The 16169-nt window shown below is 40.8% G+C and overlaps 1 protein-coding gene across 1 annotated transcript; it reads left to right on the top strand.

Moving 5' to 3' along the window:
• The first annotated feature begins 142 nt into the window (after positions 1-142).
• On the top strand, positions 143-14346 carry nufip1 (nuclear FMR1 interacting protein 1). Its single transcript, XM_088602733.1, has 10 exons — positions 143-509; positions 1451-1524; positions 1683-1784; positions 2031-2093; positions 2463-2539; positions 3648-3740; positions 5465-5664; positions 6848-6985; positions 7373-7608; positions 13711-14346. The coding sequence occupies exons 1-10, from the start codon at positions 272-274 to the stop codon at positions 14032-14034; spliced, it is 1545 nt and encodes a 514-aa protein (XP_088458859.1). The 5' UTR covers positions 143-271; the 3' UTR covers positions 14035-14346.
• Positions 14347-16169: the final 1823 nt, after the last annotated feature.

Genomic DNA, 16169 nt, shown 5'->3' with positions numbered 1-16169 from the left:
CATGCTACATAAAATATTTATAGATGCAATTCATATACAAATTATTGTCGTTTTATTTTAATGATTAATTCATTGAAAACCTTCCTATTATATTTTGTCTCGCGGTCGCCCTCTGGTGTTTATTCCGAGTGTTGGTTCCCGGAAATGACGTTCTTACGGAACTTGCACATGGCTGTGTGTTTGCAGAAAAACATGTGAGGCACAGCTAGGAAATCCTGATCGTGAGTTTTTGTAACAAGTGTGGTTTAAACTTACTATTAAGGCTATTATAATGAATAATTTCGGAAATTATCCTGCACCAGAGGCCAACTGTTTGCCTCCGAGACCGATGCTTAGACCTCCAGTATTTCACGGGCCACCTCCGGGCCATCCCGGCAACTTTCACCCGGGGTTCGGCAACTGGTTTGGACCCCCTCCCGGGCCTGGGGCTTACCCACCTCCAGGACACTGGTACGGAGGTCCCCGTCACCCAAACCCTTGGTTTGATAACCGTCAACAGAACACGTTCGGTGAGTTGTAAGAATTGGTCCACCCGTTTAGTCAAATCGTGTTTCAGACATCACAAATATGAAGATATACAGTAATCAGTGTGCCCAACTCTGAGCTGCCGATGATAATATATATGTTAGAGAACGTTATACTGTACACGGATATAGAAACAGTACGCTCATTGATGGTTTAAGATTTTACATGCTGCCGGTCGTACGTGGCGAACGGGTACCGTCTGCTCATGTCTGTTTATTTCTTGTAACTTTGAGTAGATCCATTTAATATTGGTGTTTCCGCAACCCGCACGCCACCCCGTTAATAATACTGCTAGATCGGTTTATAACATAACATAAAGTGGTGTAGTAGGTGGTCATGGCGATGTATTAAACCAGAATTCATATAATATAAAGCGTGCATTTTCTTTTGTAATGCTCTAAAATCGGTGAAGCAATATGAATTCACATTTTTGCTGCTTTGGGTTATAATGTGCAGATTTTATTAATGGCTTTCTTGTTTGGAATTTTGTCTTCAGGTGTTTAAGATAATAATATAAAAACTCTATTTTATATATGTTCAGTCTTGTCACAGTTAAGATGAAGGAAATTTTGAGTCATCCAAGTTTTTATGTCAGAGTTGCAGTTAAAATAAAGACGGCCACATCAGTGTCAGGTTTGGTATGGATGGGCATTTGAGTATCATCAGCGTAGAAATGATAGCTGAGGCCATGTGATCTTAAAAGCTGACCAATTGGAAACATGTAATTGCTGAAGAGCAAGGGGCCCAGTATTGAGCCCTGAGGATGACTGAATTGTCATCTTGTGTTTTCAGATGAATCTTTTTCTAGGCTGTGTTTTTGTTCTTATAAAGGATGTTTTATCATTAACAGGAGCTTGTCTAAACAAACACTCAAAATTGATCAAATATATGATTCCCTTTTTTTCACTACACCTGGTTTTTGCAGGTCCGCAGAACCATTTCAGCCATCAGAGAGAGACTCAACAAGTTGGACAGAATCAGAACAGTGATGGAAAAAAGGTACCGATTGCCTAATGTTAGCTGTACCTTGTGTGTGTTGGGGGGATCCCTTATTTCACTGTTCAAGACAACTTCTACAAACAATAGAGGTGAGGGAAATCAGACAGGACTTTGAAAGTGCTGTGTAAGCTTTATATTGTGCTTTTTTGTTTCTGCAGAAGAAGAAAAAGGAGCCAGAGTATTCACACTTCTGTGATACATGTGACCGAGGCTTTAAAAACGAAGAGAAATATCAAGAACACGTTTCACAACATGTAAAGGTAAACTGTATTTTCTATTAAAAGGTCTGTTGCTACCGTCTGTAACTTAAGAAGCTTTCTGTAGTAGAGAATGGAAGAATAGAATATACTTCAACTCCAACTGTTTTTGCATAATGCAGAGAAAATTAGAAAAAAGTAATGCATTTGAAGGTTAAATATGTATTTAGGTAGATAAATGTCTGAGCAAGTTTTAAACCTTCCAAAAAAAAACATTACAGAAAAGGAAAATAATGTTTGTTTTTCCAGTGCTCTGCGAAGGACTGCAGTTTCACTGCCCATGAAAAGCTCGTCCATATTCACTGGAAAAACGTAAGTAATTTTGATTTGAACTACTGGATTTTAAAAGCTTCTTCCGATAGGTCTTCCTTGGAGCTCTTGCCCATACTGTTGGATGAGTTTTGGGTGTCTCTGAAGTTTATCATTTTAAAACTCTTTTTTTATGATACTTATGTTTTTTTTCCAAGGTTTATTTTATAAGGGACATTGGGATCTTCATTTCTTTATTTGGATACCCCCTATTTCAATAAATGATGCTACAGTGGTAAATTTTTAACTTTGATAAAAGTGCTTTTCTTTGACTTGTAACAGTGGCTTCCAGACAACTGCAGTATGGTAAAAAAAGCTGCAGAACTACAGATATCCTCATTCCTTAAAAAAATCCTTCTCTCTTTTATTAAGATGCATGGACCAGGAGCAAAAAAGATCAAACTTGATACTCCAGAGGAAATTGCAAGATGGAGAGAAGAAAGAAAAAGGTGAGCTTCCAGCATTTTATTTTTTAGTAACGGCAGTGTTTGTTAGTTTATATTTTGTTTAATATACTGTTGTGCTCCATCCATTAAATTTGCACAATTTGATTAGCTCAACCATGTTCCTCTCACGGCACCAAGAGAAATCCTTTAATTACATCTATAAGAGCTTATTGGTGTGAATAATTTTGAAGCATACTTTATATTCCTAAGTATTTAAAACAGACACAGTTATCATGTTGCAGCAAGGGGACTGCGTGTATCAGGTTTGAGGTGTACTTATTTGAATCCGCCAAAACAGATCATACATACTATCGCGATGTCTTATTGTTATTCAGGTAAATGTGTTTACAGCACAATGACATGACTTGTATGCATGGGGTTTTTCATTTAGACTAAATTCCACTAGGTGGAGCAGTTTTGTGCCGTTAATTTACAGTCATTATTATTTTTCATAGACTTTCTAGACAAGACTTTCACTTCTCTTTCACTAAGTGTAGTGTTTTGCTTATGAACACAGTGGTAACATTGCAGTCAGCATTGCTGCCTCACAGCTTTCTGATCCTGTGTTCAATTCCAGACCAGGCAACCTTTTGTGTGGAGTTAGCATGTTCTCCCTCCTTCTTCCGAAGATATTGTAGGCTAATTGGCATTTCTGAATTGACCCACCAAGTGCTTGTGCGAGTGCGAGGCCTGGGATGGCATGGCGAGCTGTCTAGGGTAACCCTGGACATTCGCTGTGCTTACAGGATGGGTGGGTCATTGTCGTGACCCTTACCAGGAATAAGCAGCGTTCTGATAATGGACGATTATCTCCTTTCACACATTATTTTAAGTGCTTTACGACTTTGTGAGTGTAGCAGTTTTTTCCTGTAACAAACAGGAAGACAGCTTCAAGCTTTGCTGTGGCACCTAAGGCTACAGTACTTCAGATCCAGTTGCCTTTTGTGTGCAAGGACTTGGTATCTATAAGACAAAACCTTTGTCTTTGTGATATCCCACTTCCCTCTGCACGTCTGTGCAGTGTTTGTTTCTCCAGACCATTTTGGAATAAGGGCTTTGACGTTTAGCACTCCCTTACCTTGTTTGTTTTTTTTTGTACTGTTTGATGCAGAAACTACCCCACTCTGTCCAACATCGAAAGAAAGAAAAAGATGAAGCAAGACAAGCAGGAAAGAGGAGACGTGCTGGAGACGGCACAGTTTGGGTATGTTGCCGCGAAAGTCCCATTTTGAAAAGCCCTTGCGGAGTGCTTACTCTGGGAAAATACACTATACACTGAAGCTAAGCAGGTGTGAGCCTGGTCAGTACCTGGATGGGAGACCTCCTGGGAAAAACTAAGGTTGCTGCTGGAAGAGGTGTAAGTGGGGCCAGCAGGGGGCGCTCACCCTGCGGTCCATGTGGGTCCTAATGCCCCAGTATAGTGACGGGGACACTATACTGTAAAACAGGCGCCGTCCGTCGGATGAGACATAAAACCGAGGTCCTGACTCTCTGTGGTCATTAAAAATCCCAGGGCGTTTCTCGTAAAGAGTAGGGGTGTAACCCCGGCGTCCTGGCCAAATTTCCCATTGGCCCTTACCAATCATGGCCTCCTAATAATCCCCTCTATGAATTGGTTTCATTACTCTGCTCTCCTCTCCACTGATAGCTGATGTGTGGTGAGCATTCTGGCACACTATGGCTGCCGTCGCATCATCCAGGTGGATGCTACACATTGGTGGTGGTGGAGGGGAGTCCCCATTACCTGTAAAGTGCTTTGAGTGGAGTGTCCAGAAAAGCGCTATATAAATGTAAGCAATTATTATTATTATTATTATTATTATTATTACACGTTTCTGTCAACATCTTTGTCCTCTTGGTGTTTATTGCCTTTATGAAATGAGAATTACTTCAATCTTTTTATTTAAGTAGCAGTTCTACAATGTAAATTTCATGGTTAGGTTTAGATTTGTTTTGTTGGGGGGGGAATTTCTTTAGGATTACAAACCTGCTGTTGGTCACTTTGGAGTGTCAAAGTGTGACTAGTTAAGCAATTCTTGTTTATGACTGCATCAGTTGCCTACTGATGAACAAAAAATATTTTCTTCAGAAAGAAGGAAAGCCAAATAAGGAACGGTGATTTTAAAGGTTTATATAGATCTCACTGATCTTTTAGAGCAAACTCTTAATTTTATTAAAATAGTGTTCATTTGGAGTATTTGATCTTATACAATAGATTTGATCTTCCTTATCAGAGAATACACCTATATTTGTAAGAAGGCCTGTTTGCTTCTCAGCAGTTTTTAAAGATGTCCCAAAGAATCAGCTTTGGCAACATGGCTGTTTTGCTCTTTCTAGACATCGACATCACTTTGTCCTGTATTTTCAGTGTTGAGACTTCTTATCCTGGTTGTCTGCTTGTGTTCCTGCATGATTGTTTCATTGTTGTCTGTTGCCCTGGATCTGTCCAACACACTCCAGGGTTTTGAAATTGTACATCAAAATCAAATGTAGATTCATATCCTGTAACTTTTCTGTGTCCAAGACCTTTAAGTTGAGGAGCAAAGCTAGTCTTTGAACTCTTTCCAGAGCAGCAATGTCCCTTTTGGAGTTAGATGACCAAATCTTCTCCCAGTGCATGCATTATAAACAAGATCCTAGGCATGCTTTCTTTAACTTAAACATTACTTCTCCTGATGAAGTTGTACAATTTTCATTGTGCACATATGCATTTTGTTGGTCTTGTTAACCCGTCCACTCGTAGTTTTTTTTTCTGGCCCATGTGAACACCTAAATCATTTTGCTTCTACTTCAAATTCAGGGGTCTCCCAAACTGTAGTGTGCTGTCCGATTTCTTGCGTTTAAAACTGTGCACTCGTCCAACTCGGCTACAGCTGTTTTAAAGCGTTGCTCGCTTGCTCACGCTGGTGTGTGATGTGTTGTGCACAGGCGGATGAAGAGCAAAGGACAACGGGCAGCGCCTGAACGGGAGCCCGAGGGGCGCAGGCACCAGGGGCCAGGTGGAACGTTCCAGAAAAACCCCTGGGGCAGAAAAGAGTGGAACACGAGGGCTCCGGAGCCAGAGGGCCGAGAGGCAGAAAGGCCTCAGGAGGGAGACCCCCTGGGAGCCCTGGCCAACAGTGATGCAGGTGAACCTTCACAGGGCTTTGACGGGCGGGTGAAACCTGGGCCCACGTGAAATAGGAACTTTGCCCCACTGGCCTGTCGCAGGTTTCGGACCCAGTACACAAGCATGGGATGCACTTAGACGGAAATAGCCTTCGACGCCTTGGTAAAACCAAAAGCAGCCGTCTGTTACAGGCTCTTCCAGATCTCGGGTATTTTTCTAAATGGGCAGATGGGTTAAAATAGTTAAAAAAGTTTTCTGTTCCAGTTTCTTCAGCGTCCTATGTCCGAATACGACCTGTAGATGCACTTGTCACCTGTCCTGGTTTGTTTTTATTATTCCACGATTCCGAAGGTGGACTGTTTTTTGTTTCTGGGTGAATGTAATCATAGCACTTCTTACGTCCACTGGTTGCTCATGTCGACGTCGTGGAAACTATTTGAATGTAAAAATAGTCTTAAGAAGGGCCTTATGTTGATAGGCCACTTCCTTTCACAAAATCAGCAAAACTGTGTGCTTTTATGATTGTTTTACTTGGCAGTAAAATTGTACTTACCTACGGGGATAGAATGTTTTATGGACAGACGTTGTTGGAAGACTGGAATTCTTCAAAGCCTCTTTTTCAGATTTTCAGTATAGTCTGAGAAACAAATAGGGGAGAGCAGAAGGCTGTGGTACATTTTAACACAACTTGTAAGTTAACCTAGGTGAACTTTTCTCTAGTGAAAACATTTGTTGATTAGTCAGCAGCACGTGCATTGAAAGCATTACCTCAGTATTGAATACATCTGTTAGTGCTTTGTGCAAACGTGTAATGTGTAATTCTCTTTTATTATCGCATTATATCAGAATACTTGCAGGAATCAAGTATTATTGTGAAGCATGAAGAGTTCATAAGCTGCCTTTCATAAGGAGTATATGGAAATTTCAGGCAGTGTGAAGCAGAGTTAACTCCTTTTTCTTGGCATGCTGTGTTCACCAGCTAAAGTTCAGGAAGATAGGAGTGCCAACTGCACAAAGAGTGTCTTTCACTGCCTTTCAGCACCTCTTTCATTATGCTTGATAAGACTCAAAGCTGTCCCAGGCAATTAAGTGCCCATGAGTCAGTGTTTTTTTTTTTTCTAGGTTAGTTTCTTTTGCTCCATATCTCAGGGTAAGTCTCATTATGGAAATGTGATGAAAAGTTGGACATTTTCTCCTTGTAGATTCAGACAAGGACGAAACAGCTGCCAGTGGCAAGGGGGGCCTGACTGTGATCCCCAAACAGATAACCTCAAGTCTGGCTGCGCTTGTCGCAAGCTATGGCAGCACATCCGACAGTGACAGTGACCAAGGGCCTGAGGGTAGGTCATACACTGATTTGTTTTAGTGCCCATCTTCACCATTTTTTTCTGTTTCTAAGTTTTTTAAGGGATTACATTACTTTCCAGTGAAGTATTAGCAAAAACAAATTGACATCAATTCCAGACAGAGTTAGAAAGAGTTAATTTCTCTTTATATCGTTTTAAGATTAAATCTGGAGTTTATGTAATTAGTTGTTTTCTTTGCATTATGTCCTGACATATTTTGTTCTTTTCAGAACTATATTTTGCACGCTGTTACGCGTGTGACTGTTGACTCTGGTATCTTAGGCAAATAAAAAGCAAAAATAAAAATATATAACTGACACCATAGATGTTGGTGGATATAATTTCCTTCATACCGTTTTTTTGTTTGCGGTTTTCCCTAAGAAACACCTCTGGTGAAAGTCTCTGCGGCTCTGGAAGAAAACGTGGCCCTCCTGAGAAATTGTCCAGAGAGGGCAGACTACAGGATTTCCCAGGCAGCTAAGCGAGACCACTCTGAGGACGGGAGGCAGCCCCTCCAGCCAGCAGCCAAAATGGCCAGACCCAAGAGGGCGCGGCCCAAGGAAGGGAAGGGCAGCAGTGGGAGTCAGCAGCGGCATCGACGGACCCTGCTGGAAATGGTAAGCCTGTTCCCAGGCCTCCACACTGCCTTTGAGCCTCGCAGAATTCGGTTATAAGAATATCAGAAAGGTTACAAACCCGAGGAGGTCATTTGGTCCATTCTCGTTCATGCCTTTGAGGATTCTGGGTTCTTGTAGCGTCTCTGCTGAAGTCTTACCTCATAAGGTTCATTTCATTCAGCCTGTCAGTGTGAAATATGTCTTCAAGCCCCAGAATACATCTGGCTGTTCATCTGTAGACTGGTTGCAGTCCAGCAGTATTTTGGTCTATAAAAATGGGGCACAGTATTCTAAATTAGATCTCACTGGTGCATTTTAGAATTTTAACATCTCTTGGTTTGTTAACGTTTTGTTCTCCTTTTTGATTTCCTCCCCACATTGGCTGGGAGACTTATGCGTGGGGTTTTCTAGCTCTCTGTTTCCCATTTAAAATGTATAGCTTGTTTATAGTTTGTAAATATAATTTGTTTTTACCGTCAGCGTGCAACTCTCTCCAATCGTTGGCATGAAATGTCGTCTGCCAGGTGTTTGGTCAGTCTTGAGCGTTTTCTAAATCTTAATTCACTTCTCTTGCTGTTTCTGCAGGGTTTGTGAATCCTGCTACTTTGAAATCTTCAGTAGATTTGACTAGTTTACTAGCTATTCCTGAATCTTGATTATTGATATAAAAGTAAAGAGTAGTAGTTGTCCTAGTACAGTTTCCTGTGGCACTCCAGTTTGATCAGTCATCCCTTGAATGTCCATTCTCATACTGGATTTTTTAAGTATTTTGAAAATAGAACTTACTTTTTGTGCGAAAAGTACTTAACTAGAATGAATTATATTGGGTTTTTCATGTTACTTAAATCCAGATGCCATGGTCATCGTATGGACAGTTTACGACTAGATAATTTCTCATTGCGTAGTTTTTTAGCACTATATATCTATTAGAAATATCTAAACTCCTTATCAGTTATAAACACATTATAAACACCTGTTACAGGTTGTAAGTGAAATGATTGATGTAAAACCATGGTTTGGTTTCCCACAGTGGTATACAGGCCCGGTGGGCCAAAAATGAGAGCCAGCCACCTGGCGAAACAAATGTGTGAACACTGGCAAAATGTGCACAGGAGTCTTATGTTGAAACTCTGTTTTTTAGTAATAGACTGCAAGATCATTTGCCAGTCAGCATTACGCACAGTAATTGCACAGGTCTCAAGGCATGAGACTAAATCTTGGTCTTAAAGTCTCACACATTTGCATCAAGACTAGGGTGAATAGAAACAATGAAGTAATTAAGTAAAGTAATGAACATAAAGTTCTGAAATTGTTGTAGACATTCGTGATTAACCAATGAGTTTTTGTACGCGTAGAGAAGAAATAGTGCAGTCACAATTTTTTGTTGTCATTTGCGAAAGCTGGTGAGAAATATAATTTCTGTAGAGTAGTAAAGTAGTAGTAATGGAAGTCACTTAATTTAAGTAAAAAAAAGACCTCGATATTGCCTCATTAAGAATAGAAAATAAATATCACCTCAGAAGGCAAATGAACACAATTGTGGCTTGATGCATACAGAATATAGCAATGTGTTTCAAGCGCAAAGTTCTTCCTTGGACATCATCATGGGCCGCCTGTATATATTAAAAACTAGTTTTGGTGGTCAAATAATGTCTAGGTCAGGTAATCCTGTTAAGGTACAACAGTTGGATAGCTAGTTAGTTCACAAGTTAGTACAATAATCTAGCTGTTAGATAGCTAGATGAGGGGGGCTAATGTTAAGGAGCCACATTGTCGTTTGCGGGAGTTTACCACCTGGCCAAAGCCTTTTTCCACGCAAAACCTTAAATTTATGTTAGGATATAATCATCTCTGAAATGGAAATAATGGACCTTGAAGCAGAATACGTCATCCATTTAAATTTCTCATTTATCCCAAGCGGAAACGCAGTTTTGCATAGTCAGCTTGCTGGTGTCACAACAACAGAACGGTTTCATAATAATAAAAAAGTGGATACAAGCAGCCTGCACCTTCGGCTGATGGATGCCAAAAGTGATTTAATAGAGAAGGCTGTTCAGCTCAATTCTGCTGAAACCCCTTTTGTATGAGGTTTTGTGTTACTGAAGTTTCTCCAGTGGCCGAGTAGTTTCAGAAAAGATCTTGAGGGGCTCTGTGAAATTTTGTGATTCAAACCTGTTGCTAGGCGACGAACCCCTTTGGGCTTTGGACCAGGGCCAGGAGAAAAGGCATCTCTAAATTATTTACCTAATGAGTCTGCACAGGCTTGGGAAAAGAATTTGTATTCACATATGAAGATTGATTAGTGAATGGAGGAATAATGTGATTTGCAGCCATTAATGACACACTTGTTGCCTTAATTGATAAACCCCACATAATAGCTGTTGTTCAGACAGAAGACAGAAGAGGTCCACAACTTTTAGGCTGATTAGCAAAAATTGGTAAAATTATGGATTGCTGTATTCAGCGTTTATACGCTGGCAATAGCAAGAACACATAAAATTGGCTTTCTGTTGTTTGTAACCCTGTCTCATGTAGTTTTTCAGGCTGCGAGTACCTAATTGATTAAAGTAGTGGTTCTCAAACTTCTTGGACCAAGTACCACCCCTCATCAAACCAAAGCATCCAAGTACCACCTACAAGTCATCTTCTCATAGGAACCACAGAAAATCTCAATGACCAACATGAGCACACACACACACATATAATAAAAATAGGACTAAGCACTTACCATTTCAGAGAGAGGGGCGAGCCTGTTTAGTGGAGCAAAGCAGATGCGATTTCATTGGTTGAGCCTTGATACAATTCACAACTTTGACAGCAGAGTCTAACAGGTTTTAAATCCTCAGGCATTTTCTTGACTGCCAAGGCCTTGTGGTGGATGCTGCAGTGCGTCCACTTTATATCTGGAGCAACCTCTCTAATTCATGCAACTACACTGTGTCTACCTCTGTCTGTACAAACTCCGATGGATTTTTTCCAGTCGATGCCATTCTCTTTGATAAATTCATTCAGAAGCTGAAATATGTGCTCTCCTGTAGTTTGTGTTGGTAGCGGCTTACAGAACAGAAAGTCCTCATGGGACGTACCTGTACCCTCAAACTCGTATGAAACGTAAACAAGCAAATTGGCCAAATCAACAGCATCTACAGACTCATCTAATTGCAGTGAAAAGCATCTGCTCCTCTTAACGAGCTCTATCAGCGTACTTTTGACATCATCTGCCATATCAATAATTCTACGAGTGATTGTGTCATTCGAAAGGGGCAGCAGGTCGAAGTGTTTAGCAGCATTTTCTCCACGCATAATACGTCAGCTCTTTTGCCAACGGTAAACAACGTTCTTCACAATTAGTGTGGGGTTTACCTGCTTCAGCAATCTGCAAGCTTGCATTTCCCCGTTTCCATTTCAGGAGTCCGTCTCAGAAGTTAAAATAAGTTTTTATTTCATGCGCATGGGAGCGAAACACAGAGACGTGTCTAACCTAGAACAGTCCTTAAATATTTTTCTGTTATCCATCACGCTTTCTCGTGCTCATGAGATTGGCATCAATCCAAAATCACGCACATTCTCCTACCTCCCTATTTGCCGGAGATAACTTTTTGTAAATACAATTGGTCTCTTACGTTCGTAGCACGCATTCCTATACAGTGGTATAGAATTACATAGTAGCTCTTGTGTCCACTCAAGTATTCGCACGCTCTGTATCGTAGTACATAGGCTGCATATTTGACACATAAACTAATTTTATTAAAATATGAAAACCCTTCCCAATTTTTCAGTGCACACAACAAATTTCCAGGGTCATCTGGCATACCACCTGGGGGCACTCCACGTACCAGCATTGGTACACATACCACAGTTTGAGAACCAAAAGATCTCATCCAGCCATTCTAGTGCATCTGTGTCAACAACATGGCTGGATAGCTTGTTCCTCACTCACACAGGCCTTGTGTGAAAACGTACTTCCAGTTCTTGTTTAAATTCACTTCCCCCTGGTTCAGGTTCCCTTGTTAATTCTAAAGACGACCATTGGTTCTGTGGATTTTGAATCCCTAAGTTCTCTTGCGCTCTTCTCTGTTCAGGACTAACAAGACTGGGTTTTTTTTAGCTTCTCACTGGCAAGTGACCTTGTTCCTGGGTAGCTCTAGTAGGTCTTACAGGTCATCCAACGGTTTGGCCCACATGCACTTTGATCAATTGAGTAAATACATTGGTTCGTCTACATCAGGAATGGCCATCTGTTGTAATTGAGTACTTTAGCTTGAAGCTTTACCTTTGCTATTAATTATTTACTAATTTCTTATCCCATACTTACTTCTGCTTCTTCTAATTCCTTAATAGTCTGCTTTCCTGAAACTGGAACCATTCATTTGGACTCTACCTGTCCATCAGCCTTTAGCACAGAAAGGTTTCTTGAGTCGAGATTGCTGAAGCCTGCTTTGCCGCACCACATCCTCAGCCATGTGTTCACGGATTCTCATTTCCAGTTGTTCACGTCTATGTAGTGCCAAATCCACGAGAAACCATTGATTTTGCTCCTGCTCTTCAGTTTGTTGAAATAGTGTTGGTTAAATAAACCAGGGCTTGCTGCACACAGCTGTTCATTCATGGTCCTTGATTAATATCGCACCTGCAGTGTCCCTGAGAAAAGTCTCCGCCATCCACAACCTTTTTAAGAAAAAATGCTATTTCTCTATGGCCGTTTAAATAGGATCCTATCAATTGTATATACTCATTCACAAAGAAACAAAGGTGATATTTATCTTATCTTTCTGATAAACAGAAGTACAGTGCCTGAAAAAAGCAGAATTCTCTTTAAAGAAAAATAACCTGATATTTAAAATCCTCCCATTCACTCACCATACAATTAAAGTATACACTCTGTATTTTGTGCTATATTAGTATCAATACAGTGAAGCATTAAAGATGTAACTTGATTTTTTGGCAACAGCTGTGTTTGAAAAGTGGTGTCCGCAGATGGCTTGGCAGTGAGTCATTTAGAATAGACTGTATAAACCTCAAAGTGGACAGCAGGACTTATGATAGCTTCCTAAAAGCTTTTCATTTGATTTTGTTTTCCATGGCTTGTTTTGCTTGCTTTTGTAACTAAGTAAAAATTGAATGCAGAAAAATAAGATAAACCAGAGCACTGCAAGCGTCTTTGAAGTTTGTATGCTGTGTGAATGCACGGTGAGTATACTAAGCAAACAAGTAGAAAGATACCTGCCACGTTTGGATTTTAGTTTGCCAATTGGTTTCTGAGGAAGAGCAGGGGGCGTAATGGGGCACATTGCACCAGGCGCTTGATCCACTGATGGGGGTGTGTAAAGTGTCGTTTCAGCCTGTGAAGTGCCATTTCAAGGCACGTCTGGGTGTGATGAAGCTGCCAAATGTCAAGTCAATCCATGCAGCATTTCCCAAGACAATTGCAGTTAGAATTTTGCAAATAAATTGGCAGATAGGCAGCCATAGATATAGTCATCAAAATGTGGGTAAAACTGTGGGTAGCAGAATTATCAGAGCCGCTTGCGAGGAGCAAATCGGAAAAGAGCTCTTGATTTTCATGAGCGCTGCCAAGCTTTGAATCGATCTGTGCAGTGGTTCCCAAGACCAAGGCATTTTGAGTTGTGACAACCGAATGCCAGGTCATCTTGATATTTGCAGGAGTAGTAATGTGTCCAGCGTTTGTGGTATGCTTACAAGAATGACACTTAATACTCCTGAGTTGAGCAGAGCAAATGATTTTTAAAGGACAGCAACCCAAGGTGCTGTGGGAGTAATGGAAAGGCTGCCCAGCCGTGTCTGTGAAGCTGATGGGCAGGCTTCAGTTTGGAAATGGATGGATGAGATCCTTGGATCAATTAGCTACTCACTTGCAGATGGGTTAGATGAGCCAAGTCGTCTCCTTTCGTTTGTGACATTTCTTGTCTTTATATTATGAAATGCTAAGTTTGCAGTTGGCACAGGGCACATTAAAAAAAAAAAAATCACGTGCCTTTTCAAAATCTGTCTGAAAGTGCATTTTTAGCCAAACAAACTAGAAGAAGTCATAACTATGTATCCGATTCTGCAGTATTTCTCAATGTTTTTCTTTCTCCCCAGTTGCTGGCGAAAGAGATTCGTCACGAGCGAAACGTCATTTTGCAGTGCGTCCGCTACATTGTTCAGAAGAATTTCTTTGGACTGGACACAAAGACCAAAGAAGCCAGCGTGGGGCAGACTGACGATGACGCTGGTGTTGCTGCTTTGCCTGCAGCCTCCAAGGAGACTGATGAAAAGAAGGAGAAGCCGCCAGTTGCGGCTCTCTGCTCCCCGCTGTCAGGAGACGCAGACAGTAGCCAACACCAGCACCCTGGAGATAATCCCTCTGTGCCGGTGGACGATGAGATCTGGGAGCTTCCGGTACTCCACCCCAACATTTGCTGATATTTCGGTTCTTTCAACAACTCCGTTCAAAGAGTTGCTGTGGGTCTAGGGCTTTTTAATCCTGGTTCAGAAGGACAGGTGTGTCTGCAGTTCATTCCTGTTCAGATCTTAATGATCTCTCATCAGCTCATCCTTACAATATTGCTGATTAGACCAATTGTACACAGCCTTTTTCCAGTTCTTCAGATGCTGTTGCTGTAAACCTACAGACATCCTCCATGACCCAGATTGGACATCCCTTGTATATCCTTTCTTCTTGACATTTGTACACAAAGTTTTGATCTGAAATTAAACTTTCACATCTAAAACTGATACATTCCTTTCTTTTTTGAAGCTAACTTTAAAAGACTGTTTTCAGTGGGAGCGTTAGAGGCAGTGGTGCTTGTAACCTGAGAGTAGAGCACAGTCACATTGAGCCTTGCACAGAGCTACAATGTTCTAGCGTGGCTACAATGTTGGCAAATAAGTAGCAGGATTGTCCCCCTACAACCACACATTCTCTTTTCTAACATTAGGTCATCTTCAGATTATATTTTCCTGGGTTGGCAAATGAAAAGCCTTCTAGTATTTGTTTGCATTTTCAGATGTTTACTTATTATAGAGTGTCCTGCTAGAAAATTCGAGCTCTGTGATCTCATATGACAGACATATGGTCTGTCATGGATACTGTTTCATACAGTTGGAGATCACACTAAAGAGCTTTCATTGTTCTTGCAATGTCAGGTTAAAGTACCTTATTAAGACAGGAATGCGGGGGTGACATAAAATTCTACATTCTTGGATTCTGTCGGGCCATTTTAAGTGGCTAAAATGCAAAGCCTTATAGATTTGTTCCAGTCTCCAGGTTATGAAACCCACCACAAAGGTTGAATTGTTTGCACGCTGGGGTTTTGGATTTATTGCTAGTGCTCACATTGGTCATTTCTCAAGTAGCTTTATCTGCACGTTTTGGCGAGAGCTTTGGAATTTTTCTCCCCAAAAGTGGTTCTTGGAAAAACCACTGGATTACCATTTGAGCCAAAGGATTTAGTTCTATCATTAGGGTTTTACCAGTACTTACCTGAGCTATGTGTGCTATTCCTTGATAACTAAATGATTTTGATTCAGCCACATTCAGTTTCATCAGTAGGCAACATTTAACCCTAGCTAGGCAAGTTTTATTGGTAAGTCTTGTGTGTTATCTAGTTAAAAGGTTTGGTTAGTGGATCCAAAGGATTACCCAAGTGTAAATATAATGAGAAGAAAAATAAATGCTGAATTTAGATACATGGCAGGTAGTGTGAAGTTAAGTGAATGCTTTATATAAAAAAATAAGAGCAGTTCCCTCTGGTTTGTAACCTTTTGGCCTCTGTAGCCCATTTGGTTGATAGTGGCTATTTAATCTCAGGATCTGATCCAACCATGTATTGAAAGGAGTCAGGATACTGGTTTCAACAACATGGCTGGGTCACTTGTGCTGGACTCCCACAACCGTTTGTGTGAAGAAGAATCTCCTGTTATCGGATTTAACCGCATTTGCACATAGTGTGTGCTTGTGTCTTCTGGTTCATGTTTTGCTGTAGATTCTGTAGAGGTTGGTGGTTTGGCTTTGTCAGTGTTTATTTAGATTTAGTTGCCAGGAAAAAAGCTCCATATTGAAAGTGTTTTAGATTATTATTAAGATGTCATTTTACTTTAATAGTAAGTTGTGGCCCCATCATTTTACCCATTCAAGTAAAAAATTAAATATAAGCAGAAAGGAATGTTTGCCTCGGTTCTTGGCTTACAGTGTTACTGTTACTGTTACTGTGTTCTTGGCTTACCTACACAAGTAAGTGAACAAACCTGGGCTCCAGCCTTTAGGTGAGACCTGAAAGTGGGATTCTGTTGCTAGTGTCTCTATAGCAGTGGACATTTTTGCCTGCTTCATCCTCTAGTGTTTGCCTGTTGTTTCAGCTGTATGCCTCACTGAATGTGTACCAGCGTCAAGCTGAGAGAGATTTCTTCACAAGTAAAACCTCTGGTGCCTCTGTGGTAATAATGGCGAGACAACTTGGGAAAGAAAACGTTTTTATTAAGCTTTCTATGCTCTCCTCCACCCTTCCTCTGGTTTATCTCTGCATTGTGACTTCATGGTCATATTGGAAACTGTTGTT

This window comes from Lepisosteus platostomus, chromosome 2 (genome assembly GCF_059453375.1).
Source record: "Lepisosteus platostomus isolate fLepPlt1 chromosome 2, fLepPlt1.hap1, whole genome shotgun sequence".
Lineage (NCBI taxonomy): Eukaryota > Metazoa > Chordata > Actinopteri > Semionotiformes > Lepisosteidae > Lepisosteus > Lepisosteus platostomus.
Note: the sequence above shows the minus strand (reverse complement) of the source record. Positions and strands in the feature narration are given on the sequence as shown.